The sequence below is a fragment of the Eumetopias jubatus genome, unplaced genomic scaffold, assembly GCF_037043125.1.
Source record: "Eumetopias jubatus isolate StellerSeaLion01/CBP00866 unplaced genomic scaffold, mEumJub1_p1.0 scaffold_13, whole genome shotgun sequence".
In the NCBI taxonomy this organism is placed as follows: domain Eukaryota; kingdom Metazoa; phylum Chordata; class Mammalia; order Carnivora; family Otariidae; genus Eumetopias; species Eumetopias jubatus.
The window spans coordinates 55,603,967-55,624,881 of NW_028274819.1; the positions used below are offsets into that span (position 1 = coordinate 55,603,967).

At 39.1% G+C, this 20,915-nt stretch overlaps 1 protein-coding gene across 3 annotated transcripts in view; it reads right to left on the bottom strand.

The window, feature by feature from the left end:
- C2CD3 (C2 domain containing 3 centriole elongation regulator) overlaps positions 1-20,915 on the bottom strand; it is a 139,446-nt gene that overhangs the window by 61,041 nt on the left and 57,490 nt on the right. For all 3 annotated transcript variants that reach the window (XM_028115976.2, XM_028115975.2, XM_028115978.2), the window contains exons 14-22: positions 19,862-20,353; positions 16,811-16,962; positions 14,769-15,015; positions 11,771-11,951; positions 10,116-10,299; positions 8,889-9,061; positions 7,430-7,553; positions 2,485-2,753; positions 2,248-2,337 (exon numbers count right to left, since the gene is read on the bottom strand). In XM_028115976.2, coding sequence (XP_027971777.2) covers positions 2,248-2,337; positions 2,485-2,753; positions 7,430-7,553; positions 8,889-9,061; positions 10,116-10,299; positions 11,771-11,951; positions 14,769-15,015; positions 16,811-16,962; positions 19,862-20,353 — 1,912 coding nt within the window. The remainder of the gene's footprint in view (positions 1-2,247; positions 2,338-2,484; positions 2,754-7,429; positions 7,554-8,888; positions 9,062-10,115; positions 10,300-11,770; positions 11,952-14,768; positions 15,016-16,810; positions 16,963-19,861; positions 20,354-20,915) is intronic.

The following is a 20,915-nucleotide window of genomic DNA, read 5'->3' on the forward strand; positions in this document are numbered from 1 at the left end:
GGATGGAGAAAAACCTATCATGCAAATGGATATAAAAAGAAAGCCACTGGAGCAATACTGATATTGGACAAAACAGACTTTAAAACAAACTGTAAAAAGAGACAAAGAAGGACACTATATATTAATAAAGGGGACAATCCAACAAGAAGATATAACAATTATAAATATTTATGTACCCAATATAGGAACACCCAAATACATGAAACAGTTAAAAACAAACATAAAGGAACTAATCGATAACAATACAATAACATTAGCAGACTTTAACACCCTACTTAGATCAAGAGATAGATCATCTAAATAGAAAATCAACAAGGAAACAATGGCTTTGAATGACCCCACTGGAACGAATGGATTTAACAGATATATTCAGAACATTCCATCCTAAAACAGCAGAATACACATTCTTTTCAAGTACACATAGAACATTCTCCAGAACAGATTACACAGTAGGCCACAAAACAAGCCTCAACAAATTCAAGAAGACCAAAGTCATACTGTCCATCTTTTCTGACCACAACACTATGAAACTAGAAGTCAACCACAAGAAAAAATCTGGGAAGAACACATATACATGGAGATTAAATAACATGCTGCCAAACAATGAATGGGTCAACCAGGAAATAAAAGAAGACATAAAAGTAGATGGAAATGAATGAAAATGAAAACACAATGGTCCAAAATCTTTGGGATGCAGCAAAAGCAGTTCTAAGAGGGAAGTTTATAGCAATAGAGGCCTACCTCAAGAAGCAAGAAAAATCTCAAACAACCTTACACCTAATCTAGAAAAAGAACAATAAGCAAAACCGAAAACTAGTAGAAGAAAGGAAATAATGAAGATTAGAGCAGAAATAAGTGATACAGAAACTAGAAATACAACACAACAGATCAATGAAACTAGGAGCTGGTTTCTCAGAAGAAAAAAAAATTGGCAAGCATACAACAAAAGAATAAAAGGTATCTAAATTGGTAAGGAAGAAGTAAAATTTTCACTATCTGCAGATGACATGATACTGTATATAGAAAACCCTAAAGATTCCACCAAAAAACTGGTAGAACTGATAAACAAATTCAGTAAAGCTGCAGGATACAAAATCAATGTACAGAAATCTAATGCATTTTTTTTTCTCGTACAGACTTTTCTCTGGCAGGCATAGAGAGTACCTGTTAGAGAGTACTGCTCAAATTTTAATTCACAATTAAACTTGGGAGATGTGTGACAGAATTCTGGAAATTAGATTACACAATCCTAGGGAGGATGATGGGCAAGAGAAGGAAAGGTGACACTTACTGAGTCCCTATACTGTGTCAGGTACTTTATAAATCTGATTTCAGAAGCTCCTACTTTGTAGACTTGTCAGGATCAACTGTCTCCATTCATGAAGTAAGAAACCTGACGCTCGGCCGGTCAAGGGCCCTGAGCTAGCAGTAAGTAGGACCGGACCATTATTCCCAGACTGCCTTGGTGGCTGTCTTCTTTTGGGTTGTTACCGCCTATCTTTATTCCTTCTTCAGTGAGAGAGGAGGGTACAGTGAAAAGGAATAGGTGAATCTGAACTTGATTTTTAGTATTGCCACTCACTAGCTGTGTGGTTTTGGTAAATCACTTAAACTTTGTGAGCCTAAGTTTCCTCATCCGTAAAATAAAAATAGTAAGATCCTGTGTCCCCACCAAGCAGGGTTATAATGAGGCTCACACAATATCTGAGGAACTATTTCACAAAATGTTATATAATGTAATGGGTATCACCATATTTATTATTTGTAGTATCACCATCATCCCATCATCTTTCCTGGAGTAAGACGACAGTACAAAGCTTTGAGCGACTTTACTTTGTTAGAAGACTTTTGAAATGATTAGGAGAGGACTTAAAATACTTTTCAGAGAACTTTTAAGGTACCTGGGAGAATTCAAAAGCATTTGTTAGGGGTCATGTTTTCTTCTGCATACCTTTTTTTAAAGATTTTATTTATTTATTTGACAGAGAGAGAGACAGCGAGAGAGGGAACACAAGCAGGCGGAGTGGGAGAGGGAGAAGCAGGCTTCCCGCGGATCAGGGAGCCCGATGCGGGGCTCGATCCCAGGACCCTGGGATCATGACCTGAGCCGAAGGCAGATGCTTAACGACTGAGCCACCCAGGCGCCCCTTCTTCTGCGTATCTTACAGGGAGCCATGCAAGATGATCTCTTGTAGGAAAGTAAATGAGAAGGGGTAGAATTAGAAAGGGATTATCCAGGACCCTTACCAGATCTCTTGACCAGCAGCTCTTTTGTTGGAACCTTTACTACTCCAAGCAGATAATCTCTGAATAACTGAATACTGGTTATATCACTGCCTGTCAAATCAAACAAAAAAGAGAAATTATTTAGTGCTTTACTGACCAAAGGGCTAAATATTTCAACATGTGTTTTCTAGGAAGAGCTACACCATTCAAAACAGAGTCCCTTTTAATTCTGATTGTGATTAGTCATTTCGTACTCACCTGACTTAGTATCTTCATGATAAATAGCAAAAGTGACCTCTGCAAATTCCAACAGTTCTGCCAGGAAACAGGTCTCTCCACTGCAGTGCTGAGTCACCAAGTTACATGGAAACTCAACGTGATGGGAGAACTCAGGACAGAAGGAACAGGCCACAGGGCGGGTTCGGCGCTGTTCTCCCTTGGGCAGGAAGGAGAGATGAGTGGTGACAAAGGCATTGACCCCGACTGTGGCACTGAACTGTAGAGCGGGTTCCTGCTCGGCCAGAGCCCTGTCAGGGGAGAAGGATGGGAATGAGATGGTAGTATCAAAAGTCAGCCGGATTGCCTAGAAAACATCTGCACCATTCCATGAGGCCACCAAGAACACTAACTGACCATATATTTCCTATCTAAGCTTTGGGCATAGCCATAATGTGCTTTCTTAGTAATCTAAATATCATAGTATATGTGTATGGGGTGGGTGAAGACAACATTCCCCTGTTTACCAGAGTGACACTCCAAGGACACTCCATTGTACTGTCAATGACCTTCAGCCAAAGACTACCAGGAAGCAATGGTAGTTGAACATGTTGGTTTTACTGTTCATTATGATGAGAAAGAACATACACCAAGGGGAATCATGGGGAGTTTTAGTAAAAAGGTATCAGAAAGGACTTATATAGCACTAGACTCATTAGCTGATTTGGAGGTTGTTCAAGGAAGTGGGGCTTTGCTCTGGATTGCTGTTCTAATGAATCTTACCTAGGAAGGAGGGAAGACTAGACTAAGGCTAAGGCTGTAATGATAAAGTAGCAGCGGTCACTCATTTTAGCCAGGATAGGGGGGATGTTAGGTACTTTTGTGATCTTCATAATGACCTTGTTTTGGTTTGTATCTAGACAAGATTACAGAGTAACTTTATTTTTGTCCCACTTCATCATGGTTGCAAAGCAGCCTCCTGATGTTGGTGCTGTGAGATTGTTTATGCTCAGCATGAAACCACCAAGCCCAGCTACAAGTGTCAGATCAGTTCCCAGATGTCTCTGGGGCTGTTTTTCTCAGTAGAGGTGTACCACAACACACAGACAGAACCTATCCATCTTTAACTGATACTCACCAAGAGTTGTCAAGTCTTTCGCGTGTGGGTATAATATGAGACAAACTCCCTTATCCCAACTTCCCCAAGGGCATAAAATTGACATTTAGGCAAAGAGGTCACCTCTTTATATATATATATATATATATATATTTTTTTTTTTTTTTTAAAGTAAGCTCTACACCCAACGTAGGGCTTGAACTCATGACCCTGTGATCAAGAGTCGCATGCTCTACCAACTTAGGCACCCCAGAGAGGTCACCTCTTTTTGAAGCATTTCCTGATAGCCACAAAGCATTTAGAGGGGTTCCTTCTTTATTGTACTTGGTATACATTAGTAGAGGGTAGTAATCTGGAGTTATACAGATCTGGGTTTTAATCTTGGCTCTATCATTCCATTAAATGTGTGGCCTTGAACAAGTTATTCAAACTCTTCCAAGTTTCATTGTCCTCTTTGCTAAAATGAGGATGGCATGAGGATACAACAAATACTAAAGATGTATGTATAGTTATATGCTTATTGCATTTTCATTTCTAATGAAATTAACCTAAAATGATCATTAATAGTAGACTGGTATATGTCTACACAATTTGTCTACAACAAATTTGTTGTATTATTTCTGATTTTATTATATTTTGCTGGCTAATAATAAGGGTAATGTTAATTATCTATACAAATGGAACTAATCATTTGTATAATAGTAATTTATAAACTGACTTCATATTTGTTAATTCTTATACTGACCCTTATAAAATCGGGAGAAATGTTCATAATTTTCATTTTTTGGATGAAGAAACTCAGATCCAGAGAAGTAAAGAAACTAGCCCAAGATCACGCACAGCTAGTGGAAGATGGGTCTAGAAGCTACGGGGTCCAATTTCTAGTGCAATCTGTTTCCATTATACCTTGTCTGTCTCATATTCTGTAGGACCGCCCCAGAAGAATGTAGTGTTAGAACTGGGCCTGGCTTCTTACCCTTCCTTCTTGAAACAGTAATACAGACCAAATGCAGGTTAACAACAAACTGCCTGCCACCTGATCTGACTTTTTTTATGATCCTGAGAGAGGGACTACTGAGCTTCTTATCTATGAGAGAGCTACTGAGTATCTAAACTCCAAGTCCTTCTCTGCCAATTAAATTGTGGTTAATTTGCAGATTCTGACCCTGGCTGGGTCTTACATGGAACAAGTACTCCACAGACACAAGTTTCATGCCTCCATGCCTTTGCATGTGTTCTTCCCTGTGAACAGAATAGTTTTCAGCTCTCTTGGGCATTCCTGCTCTTCTTTCAAGACTGAGATTAAGAAGGGCTCTGAATGTCAAGTTGAGCAGGTTAGAGCTTATCCTGTGAACCAGTAGTCCCTAAAGTAGAGTGTGTACAACCTAGGGGATTTATATATAGGAGAAACTACTTGGGCATAGGAGGAAAACATTAAAATTTCTATATTTGTTATCTCATATGTTAAAGTTCTGTATATGCCATTGTATATTTTATAATGTATTTAATAAATAGTAGTATATGAAGATGATTTACACACGAAAAGTATATAGCTATTCAGAGGGTATGCTAAACTTTTTTCTCTTTTTTCTTTTTTTAAAGATTTTTATTTATTTGACAGAGAGAGACAGCGAGAGAGGGAACACAAGCAGGGGGAGTGGAAGAGGGAGAAGCAGGCCTCCCACCAAGCAGGGAGCCCAATGCGGGGCTCGATCCCAGGACACTGGGATCATGACCTGAGCCAAAGGCAGACGCTTAACAACTAAGCCACCCAGGCACCCCTAAACTTTTAGTTTTTGTTAATAGGAATGCACAATTAAAATGAGACCACTGCTACTGACAATGGGAAACCATTAAAAGTTTTAATGTGAGGGAATGACATGATTAAAAAACTGCCCTGGTATCACTTACACCAAAATGAACATTCCAGCAATCACTGGAGTGATTCCAGCAATCACTAGAATCCATTTGGAGAACTTAGTGATGAAAAATATTAACCAGGCTGAACATTTTTACCAACTGCTTCAGTGTCAGATCTCAGATGGCAGTAATTCAGTTAGTTATTTACAGACTGTGAAGTTAAAGGCAAATGATCTGACTCTAAGTTACAATAAGGGAAAAAGCTATGGAACACTTACCTGCTTCTTTCTTGAACTTATGTCCAAAGTGCACTAATCTATAGTTGAAGCATGACTTAGTTCTCTTTCTTACTGGGCAGCTGTTATGTGCTAGAATTATGTTATGTGGTAGCAGGGGGCAGAGAGGAGTTCAGAGAGTGACTAGAGGAACTCACAGCAAAGCAGGGGAAACTTATGTATACAAATCACTGAAACTGAGCAATATGGGCCACAACGAAGGTGCTAAATGACAAAGGAGAGGGACACCTGGGTGGCTCAGTTGGTTGGTTGTCTGCCTTTGGCCCAGGTCATGATCCCAGGGTCTTGGGACTGAGCCCCACATTGGACTCCTTGCTCAGAAAGGAGCCTACTTTCTCTCCCTCTGCTGCTCCCCTGGCTTGTGCTGTCTCTCAAATAAATGAATAAATAAATAAATAAATAAAATCCTCAAAAAGAAATAAATAAAAGACAAAGGACAAAGCGCCACTTGTGTCCACATGTAGGAAGAAATAAAGGAAGGCTCCAAAGAAGCTGCCAAGTCAAAAGAAAATAGGAGTTTGTTTAGTGGACAAAAGGAAGAACATTCAAGGTAGAGAGAAGTATGAACAAAAGCCTGAAGGAGCTAAGAGAGGGCCATGCTGGGATGCCTGGGTGGCTCATTCGGCTAAGCATCTGCCTTTGGCTCAGGTCATGATCCCCGGGTACTGAGATCAAGTCCTGCATTGGGCTTCTTACTCAGCGGGGAGCCTGCTTCTCCCTCTGCCCCTGCCTGCCGCTCCCCCTGCTTGTACACTCTCTCTTTCTCTGACAAATAAATAAATAAAAATCTTAAAAAAAAAATGAGAAGAAAAAAAGAGGGCCATGTTGTTCATATATAACAACAGTGTTTCAGGCAGAAAAAACAGCAAGACAAATTCCCTGAGGGGGAAATGAGCTTGGTGTGTTCCGAAGCAATAAGGCCAGTGGTTGGAGTAGAGTAAGCAGAGGGGAGATGAGCAGAAGATAAAGTCATAAAGATAATAAGGAGCCAGATTATGTGGGGTCTCATAGCCATTTTTAGTAGTTTGACTTTGAATGAGATGAAAAGTCACTGATGGGTTTTAAGTAGAGGTGTGTCAAGGTCTGACTTAAGTTTTCATAGGATCACTGGTTTCCATGTTGAGAACAGACCGAAGGGCAACAAGCCAGAAAAATGGGAGATGGTATTTACAGACTGAATATGGGATTATAGAAGAGTTGTAGTGATTGGTCCTGGCTTAGTTTGAGGGTATAGGGTACACCTATGTAAATGAGTGGTTAAGAAGAATAGAGGATGAGATCAAGGAGCAAAGTTGCTAATAAGAGTTATAGTAGTACAAGTTTGCAAGTGATTTACTCATGTATAGTCTTACATGCTTTCTTTTTTTTTTTTTTTAAAGATTTTATGTATTTATTTGACAGAGAGAGACAAAGTGAGAGAAGGAACACAAGTAGGGGGAGCGGGAGAGGGAGAAGCAGGCCTCCCACTGAGCAGGGAGCCTGATGCAGAGCTGGATCCCAGGACCCTGGGATCATGATCCAAGCCAAAGGCAGACGCCTAACGACTGAGCCACACAGGCACCCTTACATGCTTTCTTAAGAGAAAAAGAAAAAAATAAAGCTGTGCTTAATAAACTGGAAATTGTACACAAGTAAGTTTTGCATATCTGAGCCTCATATGCTGTGTGGACTGCAGTGGAAAAATATGAGGACTGTTTTTCTAAGGTGGACTTACTTGGCTGCCGCTTGCAGACCACAGGCTCTGATAATCTGGACTGAGATAGAGACAGCTCGGGCAGCAAGAACTCCCTCTGCTGTTCTGGGAGTACACCTGTACTTTAGGCCCACATCCAGTAAACCTAAAGAGGACAAAAGGAAAAAAAGATAAAAAGGTTAGCTGGAAGAGTCTCTGTTCTACCAAACCCCAAGTCCTGGTCAGAAGGAAGAGGGTAAACACCTTAACCAACAATAAGGGGCATTAGCAGTGAGAAAAAATGTCCATGGCCAGAATCACTTCATATTATTGTACTTTAGGATTAAATAAGACAGAACAAAAGTTACTATTTTAACTTTACATCCAAGAAACTATGTCAGAGACTGAATTGCTTGCCAAGATCACACAACTATCAGAGGCAGAACTTAATTTCAGACTTTTTAAACTCCCACTTATTATTATTTTTTTAAGATTTTTTATTTATTCATTTGAGAGAGAAAGAGAATGAGTGGACTGGGGCGAGTGGCAGAGGGAGAGGGAAAAGCAGACTCCCTGCTGAGCAGGGAGCCTGCCGCCCGGCTCAATTACAGGACCCAGAGATCATGACCTGAGCTGAAGACAGATGCTTAACTGACTGAGTCACCTAGGAACCCCTAAACTCCCAGTTATTTTTATAGAATTGAGATGGACTCCAGCCTTTCTTCTTTTTTAAACTTTTAAAAGGTTTTCACACCTACACTTCTATCACCCTTCTACCACCACCACCTGAAACACCCTTTATATGCCATCCTTTTATAAAAATTCTACCTTCCTATTATCACATTTCAGAGAAAGCTTTAAGAAATAACAGAACAAGCTGATCAGTGACAGTTGGGAGGAACAACTCAATCTTAATCATGGCAAAATAAAACCTTTTGCTTTGGCAGATACCCTCCAGCAAGCAAGCACAGTAACTTCATTTAGGAGGCCAATTCTAGTTACCTGATGACGTACCTGGAGGGTGGGTCAACCTACTGAAACAATTAGGATGTAACTCAAAACTCCAAATTTTAATGAATCCCTTTCAACTTTAAATCCTAACCTCTTCCTCCCTCACACTGAATTCCCTGTCATGCTAACTGTATTCCACCAATGCCATATCTGCTCATGTTCCCCTGGAGTAATAATTCTCTGAGTACACCTACATAATAACACTTAGGACTTATGCTGTGAGGCTTCTTAAATACTTGCTGAAGTTAAAGGTGAAATGAGACAAACAACATTTAGGCAGACAGTCCATGGAAATATTTTCTAAAATTAGACAAAATTTGCATACAGTAAACTAATACATTCATTTTTGTAAGAGAAGGTAGATCATAGTTTTTTATCATATTCTTGAAAGGGTAAGTTTCTCAAAATATGAAGAGTCGCTATTTACAGAGAAAAGGGATATTTACGTATACTGATTTCGAAAGAGAGAGACAAAGCAGTCTTCAATTACCTGATGACTGGTTCCTCAGTTCTTTCCTGTTCTCAAGCCTGGGGGTTAAAGGGAGATTAAAGGTCTGTAGTCCCACATCCTCACGGTGCTGCATGGTTACCATGGCACAGATCCTTGATAATGGCAAGGTTCCTTTGGCAACCACCTGATCTCTCACGTCAGGATAATAGTATCTGTAAGCCACAAAAAGCACAAGCTGTCAGCTGGAAGAATTAGGTGGATGAATGATTCAATTTGCCTGAGGGATCAGCTTTTGGTATCAAGCTATCTTTGGAGCCTAGTTGTTCCGTGTTTGTGGCAGACAGCTGTGGTAGTGTCTGGCTGGATTTATTGCCCATCCTGCAGAGGAGGAACTCCATAAATTATACTCTGTGTTCAGAACAAACCCCAGCTTCCTACAAGCTTTCTGTTTGGTTATCTGCATCTGACTTGGACTTCTGGGAGCAGCCACTTTTGACAGCATTCCTCCTGTAGCAGCAAAAGTGGTTCTAAGTGGAGCAGTCCGAATCTCTTCTATGGCTTGAGGCCTAAGTCCCTCAAATTTAAAGGATCTGTTAGTACCTACTCTACTTCCTTCTCTTGTTAAAATATTCCATTCTTATATCAGTTTTACATCAAACCTAAATTCACCTGACTATTTTTAGGAAAAGTTGCTGGCAAGTGAATGGTACTCTTCCCTAGTTCTGTTCTGGATGCTCTTTTATATCTATATGCTCTTTGTCATTTTTGTTGGTTTCTTGGGAGTAGGGACGCAAAGGAGCATCTGTATTCATGTCAAGTCTGTGACATGAGTGGATTTATATTTTATGAAGGCTACTCTTCTGGTGGTGGGAAGAAAGGATTTTAAGAAATAAATTTAGAAGTGGGAAGACCAGTCAGGAGGCTATCAGTAATTTAGGCATGATATGATGAGGGACTGAACCAAATAAGGCAGTAAATAGGAGAAAACAGGTGACTGAATATTTAAGAGCAGTAGGAGGTAAAACTGATAGAACTTCACTTCCAAATGTTACAAGTGGTTAAAAGCATGAGATACAACTGCTCCCAAGAGCCTAATAATTCAGATTTCAGTAAAATCTGGAGAAGAATCACTAACAAGCCAGATCATATAAAATAGGGTAGAAGGGATTGCTTAGCTGCCTTACAATTCAACCTAAGCTGTCAAGGGAAGCATGCTCTATGATTGTGTACTTCCTTTCTAGGCGCAAAATTGGTTTCACATTATACCTGCACCAGACTTCAAACTGGACTCCACCTCCAGGCACAAGCCCTTGTGCAGAGAAGGCACTCAGTAGAAGCCTTTGCACTGGAACTTCAGTTGGCAACAGAAGAGAGTGGTGGTGTTCACTATTAAAGATGGGATCTGGAACACAGAGTGTGGTTGCAGATCTGAAAGGCTTCAAAGAGATTCCTTTGAAAAAGAAAAGCAATTCAGAATAATCGAATACAACATTTAGGGTTTTCTATGTAGTAAGATAGTATGTTAATATCCAGTATTATTCAATTTCATCTTCACAATACTCCTGTGAGGAAAACAAAGCAACGATTATTACTCCAACTTAACAGACAGAATACAGACATATTGACGTTACATAGTGAACCCAAAGGTCTTAGAGGTAGTAGGTCATGGACCTGGAACCAGAACTTTTATCTTCTGCATTACTTCTACCAAGGCCCATTTCCCTAGTAGCTATGGTCCCCAAAGTTTCCGTGATAATACAGAAGAAAGAGATCCCTTTGTTGCTGGACAATATCTAAGGGTTGCAATTTCTCCACATCATTGTCAACACCTATTAGTCTAGTCTTTGTTTTTGTTTTTTGGCTTTTTAATTATTGCCATCTTGGTGAAAAGAAGTGGTATCTTGTGGTGCTTTTGGTTTTCATTCCCAAATGACTAATGATGCTGAGTATCTTTTCACGTGCTTATTGGCCTTTTTATATCTTAGGAAAAATGTCTATTTAGATCTTCTGAGTATTTTTTAATTAGATTGTTTTTTATTATTATTTGTAAGAGTTTTTTTTTTTATTATATATTCTGGATATAAGTCCCTTATTTGAAACCCAAAAATCGATACTGGCAATGCTTTTGCAGTTATTTGTGGACATGCTAAGAATGGCAAAAACATCTGAGTCACCTGACTTGATCATTCCCAGACGAGCCTGGACAAAGTGACACTCTGCTTTCTTGTTTTAACTCTCAAAGATGATCAGATGATGGAGATGGGAGAGGCTAGTGTGGTGTAGTGCAAGAATATTTGGCTCTGGGGCCAGTTGGATGGGGTCTGAATGTGAACCTTGTTATTGTCACTGGGGCAGCTTCAGTCACTTAACATTTCTGAACCTTGTTCTCTCTTTTGTAAAATAAAAGTAAAATCTACTCGAATAAGTTGTTTTAGGATTTACAATTATGATCTATGTGAGATATATATATATATACATATTTCCCCTAAAAGCAATGGTTCAGTATTCTCTAATTCAGTGTCCCTGACATTGCTATGTTATGTAGAATATAACTACCATGAGTAATGAAAATCAACTGTATGTGTATAGATAAAAGTGAGTAGGCATGTAAATGATACAAGATGGGGCAAAATATAAATAACTTGTGGATCTAGGTAAAGTAGTAAGTAGTAAGATAATATGTTAAGTTCTTTGTACCATTTTTGTTAAATTTTCTATAAATCTGAAATCATATCAAAATAAAAAATTATAAGAAATAACATAAGAAAAGAGAAATAAAAACTTAGCCCATCTCCTGTACTATCCAGGTTAAGACTAGGAACATTTAGGAACACAAAATTCACTCAGGAAAAAACAAAATTCTAAGTATAGCCAATGAAAGAACCATACAAGAATGAGAAACTCTAACCTCCCAAACCTACCGTTTTCAGGGAACTCAGGTCCTTTTAGCACACTGGATTGGGAGTCTTGAACTGGAAAGTAGTACTGGACATAACAATCTGCTTCTCCCCAGACTGTTGCCTGAAGAGGGGCTAGCCCTTTAACTTTCTCTACATGGAGCTCAAAGTGATGCTCCATCAATCCATTTCTTTGGTCCTCTGCCTATTAAATGAAATAGAGATACTGGTGAGCTTTAAAGAAAAAGTTTCTTAGAATATTCCTGTTTCTCTATGAAATCTGTCTAGATGAAGAAACAGGTGTAATTAGCTGATACTAAAACAGATTCTTAATTTCCATTGTGCATACATCTCACAACTGCTCACTGTAATCAGATCAAAGTGGATTTACTCTAGACTGTGAGATGTGGTCAGTATTAGAAAATCCATAAATGTAATTCACTGCATAAATGGAACAAAGAAAAAAACATGACTATCTCAATAAATGCTAAAAAGGTATTTAATAAAATTCAACACTGGCTCCTGATTCTTAGTACACTAAGAATAGAATACATTAAGAATATCTTAATAGGATAAAAAATATACACATGAAGCAAATAGGTATTAATATACTTATTTTTTTAAGTAGGCTCCATGCCCAACGTAGGGCTTGAACACATGACCCTGAGATCAAGAGTCGCACATTCTACTGACTGAGCTAGCCAGATGCCCCAATTTACTTACTATTTTTAACAAAGTTGGGAGTAACACTGAGACTATTCATTAATGGTAAGGACTAGTAGGGGAGGTTGTGAACATACCATTACTGAAGGTAACCTATACTAATAACAATTTAAGGTTATTATTTACTATAGCCAGGCACTATATTAAGCCCTTCACTTATAGTAGCTAATTTTTTTTGAAAGATTTTATTTATTTATTTGACAGAGAGAGAGACACAGCAAGAGAGGGAACACAAGCAGGGGGAGTGGGAGAGGGAAAAGCAGGCTTCCTGCCGAGCAGGGAGCCCGATGTGGGGCTTGATCCCAGGACTCTGGGATCATGACCTGAGCCGAAGGCAGACGCTTAACGACTGAGCCACCCAGGAACCCCTTACAGTAGCTAATTTAACATGCATAGCTAACAACAGCGGAACCAGGGTTTGAATTCAGGTAGTCTGACTCTACGGCCAAGCTCTTTACCTCTACTCTATACAGCTTCAACAGACACGAGACAACTGATAACTGAGACTATTCAAAGAGGGAATTCAGGATTCAGATAGGGGTCAAACTGTATGATTTATATGTGTTTAACATTCTAACTACGAATCCCATGAATTTGGAATAGAAATTGCATAAGGTCTTTACTTTGTATTCTAAAAACGTATCAGCAATATCTGCTCCAAAACCTTCCTTAGGGAAACAGAGAACTTTCAATTTGATTCCCCAGAGAAGAAAAATATGGGTTAAAAAAAAACCTCTCATAATCTCAGCAGCTGCTTAATTTGGTCATACAGTATTAGAGTAATTTAATAATTCAGTTCTGCAGATGCTGAAATGGATAAGGGACATGAGTGCAGGAAGAAAAACAACTATTTACAGATATCTAATCTTTCAAAAAGTTCTTTTATGCTCATAGTAATATTTTCTAACTTTTGGTATGGAATTTAACAAAATCTGAGTCTACACTGCAATGTGAGGGCCATATAACACTAAACAGACTTGGGGATATTACAGATAAGTTTTCTTTGTGCTTTTCTATTGTATTTAAATTTAAAAAAGCTACTATTATCTAGTAATAGACACTAGTATCTAATAGAAACAGTAAAGTTTGGAGTTCATAACATACAAATAAACAATAACCTACTCATAGACATTTTCCTAATCTTTCTGTCACAGACATCACATTTGTCATTCAGATTCAGATTTAAAAACATAATGTACTTAAATCATGTGGAGACTGAGATTTGGCTATACTGGTAAAGACACCAAAGGTAAGATACACTAGGACATGACACAGTAGAATGAAGATTGGACTTTTAAGTCAAAAGGCCTGCCTCTGGGGGCGCCTGGTGGCTCAGTAGGTTAAGTGTCTGAATTTTGATTTCAGCTCAGGTCATGATCTCAGGGTTGTAAGATTGAGCCCTACATAGGGCTCCACAGCAGGGAGTCTGCTTGAGATTCTCTCTCTCCCCGCCATTTGCATGTGCTCTCTCTCTCTCTCTCAAAAAAAAGGCCTGTGTCTGAACTCTGATTTTCCCATTCTTAGCTATGTGACCCTGGACAAATAACTTCTTTTGACTCTGTTTCATCACCTGAAAAGTGAATGACAATGGTTCCCCTCATGTAGTACTAGGGAAATAAACATGTAAAAGTTTATCAGTGTGCTTTCTCAATTGTTCAACACTGTACAAAACAAATTACTTTTAAGAATTTACTTGTAGAAGAGCAAGAAACTTTACTGTAACTTTCCAACGTGGATTTGGTTAAGAAACAGAATAAGATTTTGCGGGCCTACATTTGGGATCATTGTCAACCTCCCACCCCTATTTTTCCCCCTTGGATTATCTTCTTTTTAATTAAGACCTTTTAAAATGCAGTCTTAGGTTCATCCTAATTTTTAAAAAGGCAATTAATTAAGTTAGTAAATTAAACAATTAGAGTTTCTTTATAAATTCAAAAATTTCAGAGGGACAGATACATATTTAAACGACAAAACAAGTAATTCCTTGGATCTACAGCATGTATTGGAGTGCAAATATGTTCCTTTTCACTACTGAAATAGGGATTTGGGGCAATGATTTCATTAAAACATGCAAGATAAAATGAGATTATGAAACTTAAAATTTGCTAAGAGACCTTAACTGTTCTCACTTCACACATAAAAAGGTAAATAGGTGAAGTAACTGATATGTTAAATGGCTTCACTGTGGTAATGGCTTCACTGTGGTAATCCTTTCACAATATTACATATATTAAAGCATCGTTGTACACCTTAAAATGAAATTATGGTTTTTGTAAGCTATCAAGTGTTTAGTCATTACCATATTAACAGATGCTATAAATGGCTGATCCAGAAAATGGGCTGGCCTAGGGCTGAAGGGAGGAAGTGTTCCTTCTTCATTCTTTAATCTTTGTAGTGCCATTATCTGATCTGAAGAACCCATGGCTAAAAAGACACGAAGACTCCCGTTTTGGTGGCCTGAGAACACATCAATCACAGGCATGTAGCTGTCAACAGCAACAACTGGGTACTGAGCATCAAGCAGCAGGCGAGAAATTCTGGGATCTCTAGAGGGAGAGAAATTGCAAATGAGCAAATAACAACCATCAGTCATGTCACAGAGTTTCTCCTGCATTTCCTACTTGGCTTATTTTCTCAGTTGTTAAAAATGGGTCTACAACTAGAAAATATTAGTTTGAAAAAACATATGATTTCACCATAGTTCATCAAATAAAAATTACCAGGCAGTTAAGTTACAAACATAGCAATTTGAAAGCAGTCTGATTTATGTCTGTTATCGCCATGACCCCAAGCCCAGCATCTGGGATCGAGCACTATCTCAGTACAGGCTTGCTGAATTGCATTACTTTACAGGGAGGCAGTGTGGTCAACCTGAAATGGACTTTGGAGTCTGGCAGATAAGATCTGGATAATATTACCAATAATATCTGCCATCTATAACCCTTCTAACACTGCAAAAGTTGATATTATCCACTATTAATAGATGGGAAAAAGTCCAAATGCTCTTCATTATACCATGCTGAATCTTAGCTCTGACACTAACTTGCTGAATGACTCTAAATAATCAATTTAACCTTTCTGTTTTCTCTTCTGTGAAATGCAGGTAATAAAACTTCCATCAAAGGGCAGTTGTTAGGATTAGCTGAGATAACAAACCTAAAATACCAACTATAATACTTAGTACATAAAAGTACTCATTAACTGGTAGCTACTATTGTTTTACACTCTTTCAGCAAAGAATGGGGTCTAATGAAATGAGAAGGGAAGGGAAGTACCAGACCACACTAATATCACAACTAAAAAAGGGGAAAAAGCCTATAGCTGAGAGGGGCATGATTCCAGCAGAACTCCTTAGCCTGACCATGCTTTCCAGTGTTACCACCCTAAGTATTTCACTGTTCACAGAAGGCTTACCCACTTATTTTCTCACTGGATTGCCACAATTGTGCCATAAGGGTGACAGGGGGTCTATCATCACCCTCACATTACAGAGGATGAAAAGAAAGCCAGAGAGGCTGACTTCTGCAAGTCAAAGAATAAGTCTCCTCATTTGTGAAAAGGGGATAATGATAATACCTCCTGGGGTTATAGAAAGGCTCCCGTGAAACTGTGCCAACAAAAGAGATCTCTGTAAAATGTAAAACAACAGCATCTAAAACACAGAACCATAAGAAGGCTGTTAGGAAAGAAGTCAGTGCTAAAATAACTAAAAATCAGTACCTTGAACCAAAAGAAAAAATGAACAGTCTGTAGTGAGGACAGAAATAACCTTCAGATAAATCAATACCTTATGGGGGTGTTGCACAGTGAAAAGTGAGGTACAGTGATCAAATGTGAAGGTCCAAAAGACAATACTCAGTATAGAAATCTTGCAAATAGCTGAAGTAAACAGCACTAACGTTTTTGTGACAGAACTAAACCATTAGTCTTGTGAGGTGATAACCTCTGGCAGTAGAGCTTCTTGGTGAAGCAGTAGAACTCTTTGGGTTCTAACCCTGGTTCTACTACTTACAATATATATAACGAGTTATTTAAATCCTCTGTGCCTTTGTTAACACATCTGTAAAATAGGGGAAATAAAAATTACCTGCCTTAGAAAACTGTTGTGAGGATTAAATGACTTGATGTATGTAACGTTCTTGGCATAGGGCCTGAAACATGGTAAGCAGTATCTGTAAAACTGTTTTAACAGAGGAGAAAGTGCAGCGACTGTGGTGAAATTGAGAAAAGTCCTCCAAGGTATTATTGGGCTAGTCATTTTTGCAAACCAAAAGAATTCCTCTTCAGTCTATATAAAGATAAAGATGTAAAGTAAAGAATACTCCAAAAGATCCTATTTACTTGAATGACATGTAAAACTGATGGAGGGGGAGTTTCACCAGCCCAAGCAACTTGTCCTGTCCTGGGCTCCGCAACTTGTTCCATGTTTCAATTACCATCACATTGTTCTTCAGCCTTTCCAGGTATTTGGAAGACAGAGAGACAGGAATCACCTGGGGAGAGGAGCAATCAAAAAACAAAAAATAAAAACCCACACCTGAGACAAAGGATTAATCTATGCTTTTATTTAACAAGTACGAACTGAAAGCCCAATTTGAACTGAAAGCCCTGCACAGTGCTAGGAGCTGAAGACATTAAAATAAAACCCACTCTGTATCCTCAAGAGAAGCCAGTCTAGTGTAAGTGACCAATATATAAAGGCCAAATACAAAATGGTATGAGTTCTCTGATGACAAAGCTCATATAGACAGGGCTTTGAGGACACAGAGAAGGTTGATGGACATGTCAATCACTGCCTGCTTGCCTCATCGCCTCATCCAAGCCTTTCTAAGGCAAAATGACCCATTTGTAAACCCCTCTGACAGATTTTTTTTCTGCCCCTCCGACCCCCCCAGATGTTTTTGAAAGAAAGATGGCTACTGATTAGACAAGGGTTGAGCACCTAATCAAAGAGCAGCCAATCCTACTGGCTGGATGGTATGGCCTAGTGCAAAAAGCTCTGCCCAACCCGAGGTCATGGTAAATAACAAGCCCAATGTTCAACTGGATTTTCAATGTAAAATTATTCGAGAACTGGCCAGTCAGCTGGTAGTTGAAAGAGAAGGGAAAAGCCACAAAGAGAAGCAGAGATCTGCAGCCAAGAGCCAGTCAGTTAAATTAAAGGCAGAATCAAGGGCCCACCAATTTGAAGGGTAGTATAACTGCATCAGCACAGGAGAGATAAGCCCCAGGATGAAACCAATAGGAAACGTGAAAGGAAAAAGGGTGAAACCAGAAATGATGTACGGCAAGATGAGAGGGAGACATCAGAAGAGCAGAGAACCTGAGCTGACCTACTTTTGTATCCATCAAAGAAACTCCAATTACATAAGGTACCCTGAGCACATTTCTGTTCTGTGAAATCAAAATAAGTGAAAACACAGCAACCTAACCTACAAATAGATTTCAGAGAAAGCTGCTGGCAGAAAGTAACCCTAAATGCTTAAGGATAAGCAGAAGTTAACTAGTATAGGCTGCCTCGGTGGCTCGGTTGAGTGACTGCCTTTGGCTCAGGTCATGATCCTGGAGTCCCAGGATCGAGTCCCGCATCGGGCTCGTGCTCAGTGGGGAGTCTGCTTCTCCCTCTGACCCTCCCCCCTCTCATGTGCTCTCTCTCTCAAATAAATAAATAAAATCTTAAAAAAAAAAAGTTAACTAGTTTAGAAAGCTCTGCCTAATAGGAGTCATGAAGGCTGAGAAGGAATTGCAAGGCAGAAGGAAAAGCACATGTAAAGACACAGCAGTAGGGAAAGAGAACGTTTACGAAACCTCCAGTAGCTGAACATAGTTTCACTACCTAGTGTGAAGGGAAGAGTTCTGAAGGGAAGACAGTAAGTTCTTAAACGGTCTTTTTTTTTTTTTTTTGAAGATTTTATTTATTTATTTGACAGAGAGAGACACAGCGAGAGAGGGAACACAAGCAGGGGGAGTGGGAGAGGGAGAAGCAGGTTTCCCGCGGAGCAGGAAGCCCGATGCGGGGCTCGATCCCAGGACCCTGGGATCATGACCTGAGCCTAAGGCAGACGCCTAACGACCGAGCCACCCAGCGCCCCATTCTTACAGGGTCTTGTCGTTCACACCAAACATCTGGACTCTATTCTGAAGGCTACGGGCAATCACTGAAAAGTTTAAAGCAGGGGAGGAAAATGCTCAGGTTAATGTTTTAGAAAGATCATTCCTACTGGTACAAAAAGGAATGGACAGGGAAAGACCAGAAACAGACTAGACTGAAGACCATCTGGAATGAGAAAGAGGGCCTGAATGAAAGCACTGGCAACTTAGTTGAGGTACAAAGATTCATTCTGGAGATAATTAAGTTAACAGCATCTGTTGGATTTGGTGAATAATTATGTAATAAAGAGTCAAGGATACCTTTCAGGTTCTACTTTGGTTCTGAGTAGATTCCAATATGAATTAGGGCAGACAGGAGGAGGTGGAACAGATTTGGAAGGAATAATAAATTCAGATTTGGACACATTTGAATTCCTTTTTTCATTTAGACATCTTTATTGAATACCTCCGATATGCCAGGCAGCGCATTAGGTCTAAGCCAAGTGTAAAGTGCTTTGGAGACATCTGGGGATGATGACCAGCAGCTAGACAGAGAGATCAGAAACCTGAACAGAAATGTCTGGCCTACATGGAAGTATGGATTTGGAAGTTATCTTCATAAAAACAATAGCTGAAGCTATGGGAATAGAAGTAGTGACCTTGGGAAAAGAGGGTTGGTTTGGAAGAGAGCCAAGGAGCAATGAACAGGAGCACCAATAATTAAAGGTAAGAGAAAGGGAGAAAGAAGTGCTGTGGTAACCACTCTTTTCCTACCGGCCCACAGACTGAAAAAGAACCATTGTTGATTCAGGAAGAAAATAAGGGAGTAGAGTTACAAAAATCAAGAAAGGAAACAATTGAAGCAATAGCATCAAATTCTACAAAGAAATCAAGCAAGATAAGTACTGAAATAGTAGAGGAATAAAGGAGAGAAAAAATATATAAAAAAGTTAACTAGAGTTAAAAGAAGAGTTTGGAGATACAGAAAAGGGGGAAAGTTTAGTTCTAAAGGAAACAGAAAGGAATAGAATTCAGAACTCAGGCAAAAGAAACAGCGGGAAACCATCTCAACTGAGACAGAACAGAAGGAAATGAAGATATAAGTTTTAAAATGTTGACAATGTCTTTTCCTCTTCCAATCCCACAGTGGGAATGGATCTGCATGGCAGATAATTACAAAGGTCTCTCCCAGTCTGAACATTCTAGGTTTCTTTTATAATGGAATTATGATTTGGGAAACCTACTTGTCTCCGCCCCCATAGATCCCTAATGGATATGGAAGGTTAAGATATATACAGTTACCTGAAAAAAGTTAAAGACTGGTTGTGTTGTGCCCCATGCGATGACAGATCTGGTGACTTCCTCTGTGCTGAAAAGTTTGCAATTTAAATAAATATTGCACGGTGGTTGTTTGTCAGATTCTCCAGTAATGAAATCTTTCCCATCTGGCACCATCAACAGCACATGCAACAGCAAAGCAGTCTCTTTTGTTGACCCATTTGTCTGATGTGCTAAATTGTGAGAGGCTGGCACAGCCATGAAGGTTGGAGGATTTGGTGCAACAGGGCTTGGTGACTTTGGGTTGGGGAGCACCAAATTTTGTACTTTCTTTGCAGCTTCTTTTTGAATTTGATTTAGGTTCTCTGGATTTTTGGTACAGGTAACATATTGACCAGGTTCTGATAGTGTCTTATCTGGACTTGCAAGAGCACATGGGCTATGCTGGGCGCTGCTCCTTAATTTAGTATTCACACCAGTGAAATCCTTGTTATCTATAACAAGCTCTACAGTTACCTATAAAACACAAAAGGAAAAGAGTTAGCAAGTATGTCTTCTGAAATCAGAATCAGAATTTTGGAGCTAGAGGCAAATCAGATTGTTAGAAAATAATTAACTCATTCTCAAATACCATAATAGTAAGAACACTAATAGACTGTATGTACATTACCTTATCAGGATTAAGAAAAGCTAGACAGGTGATTTATCAATAATACAAGATGAACGTGGAACATCATCTTCTGCTGGAAAATAGTTCTCAGAAAAGGATGGAGACATATCAAAAGGAGAGAGGATACAGAATTCAATCAAAGGAGCTCATATTGGCCAAGTCTGGGACAATTTGAGCATTAAAATGAATAATAATAGTAATGGATTATAACCTACTGAATAATGTAAAAATCCATGAGTCTATATCAATGTAAGTAAATATGGGAAAAAGGACAACTCTTCTGCATAGTAGAATGCAATTAGTAAAAACATAAGAAAGGTAGGAGTTAGAAAATCATCATCTTACAATCATTATAGTGATAACTGATTCCGGTAAACATCAATGGAGGACATTCTACAAGATAATAGG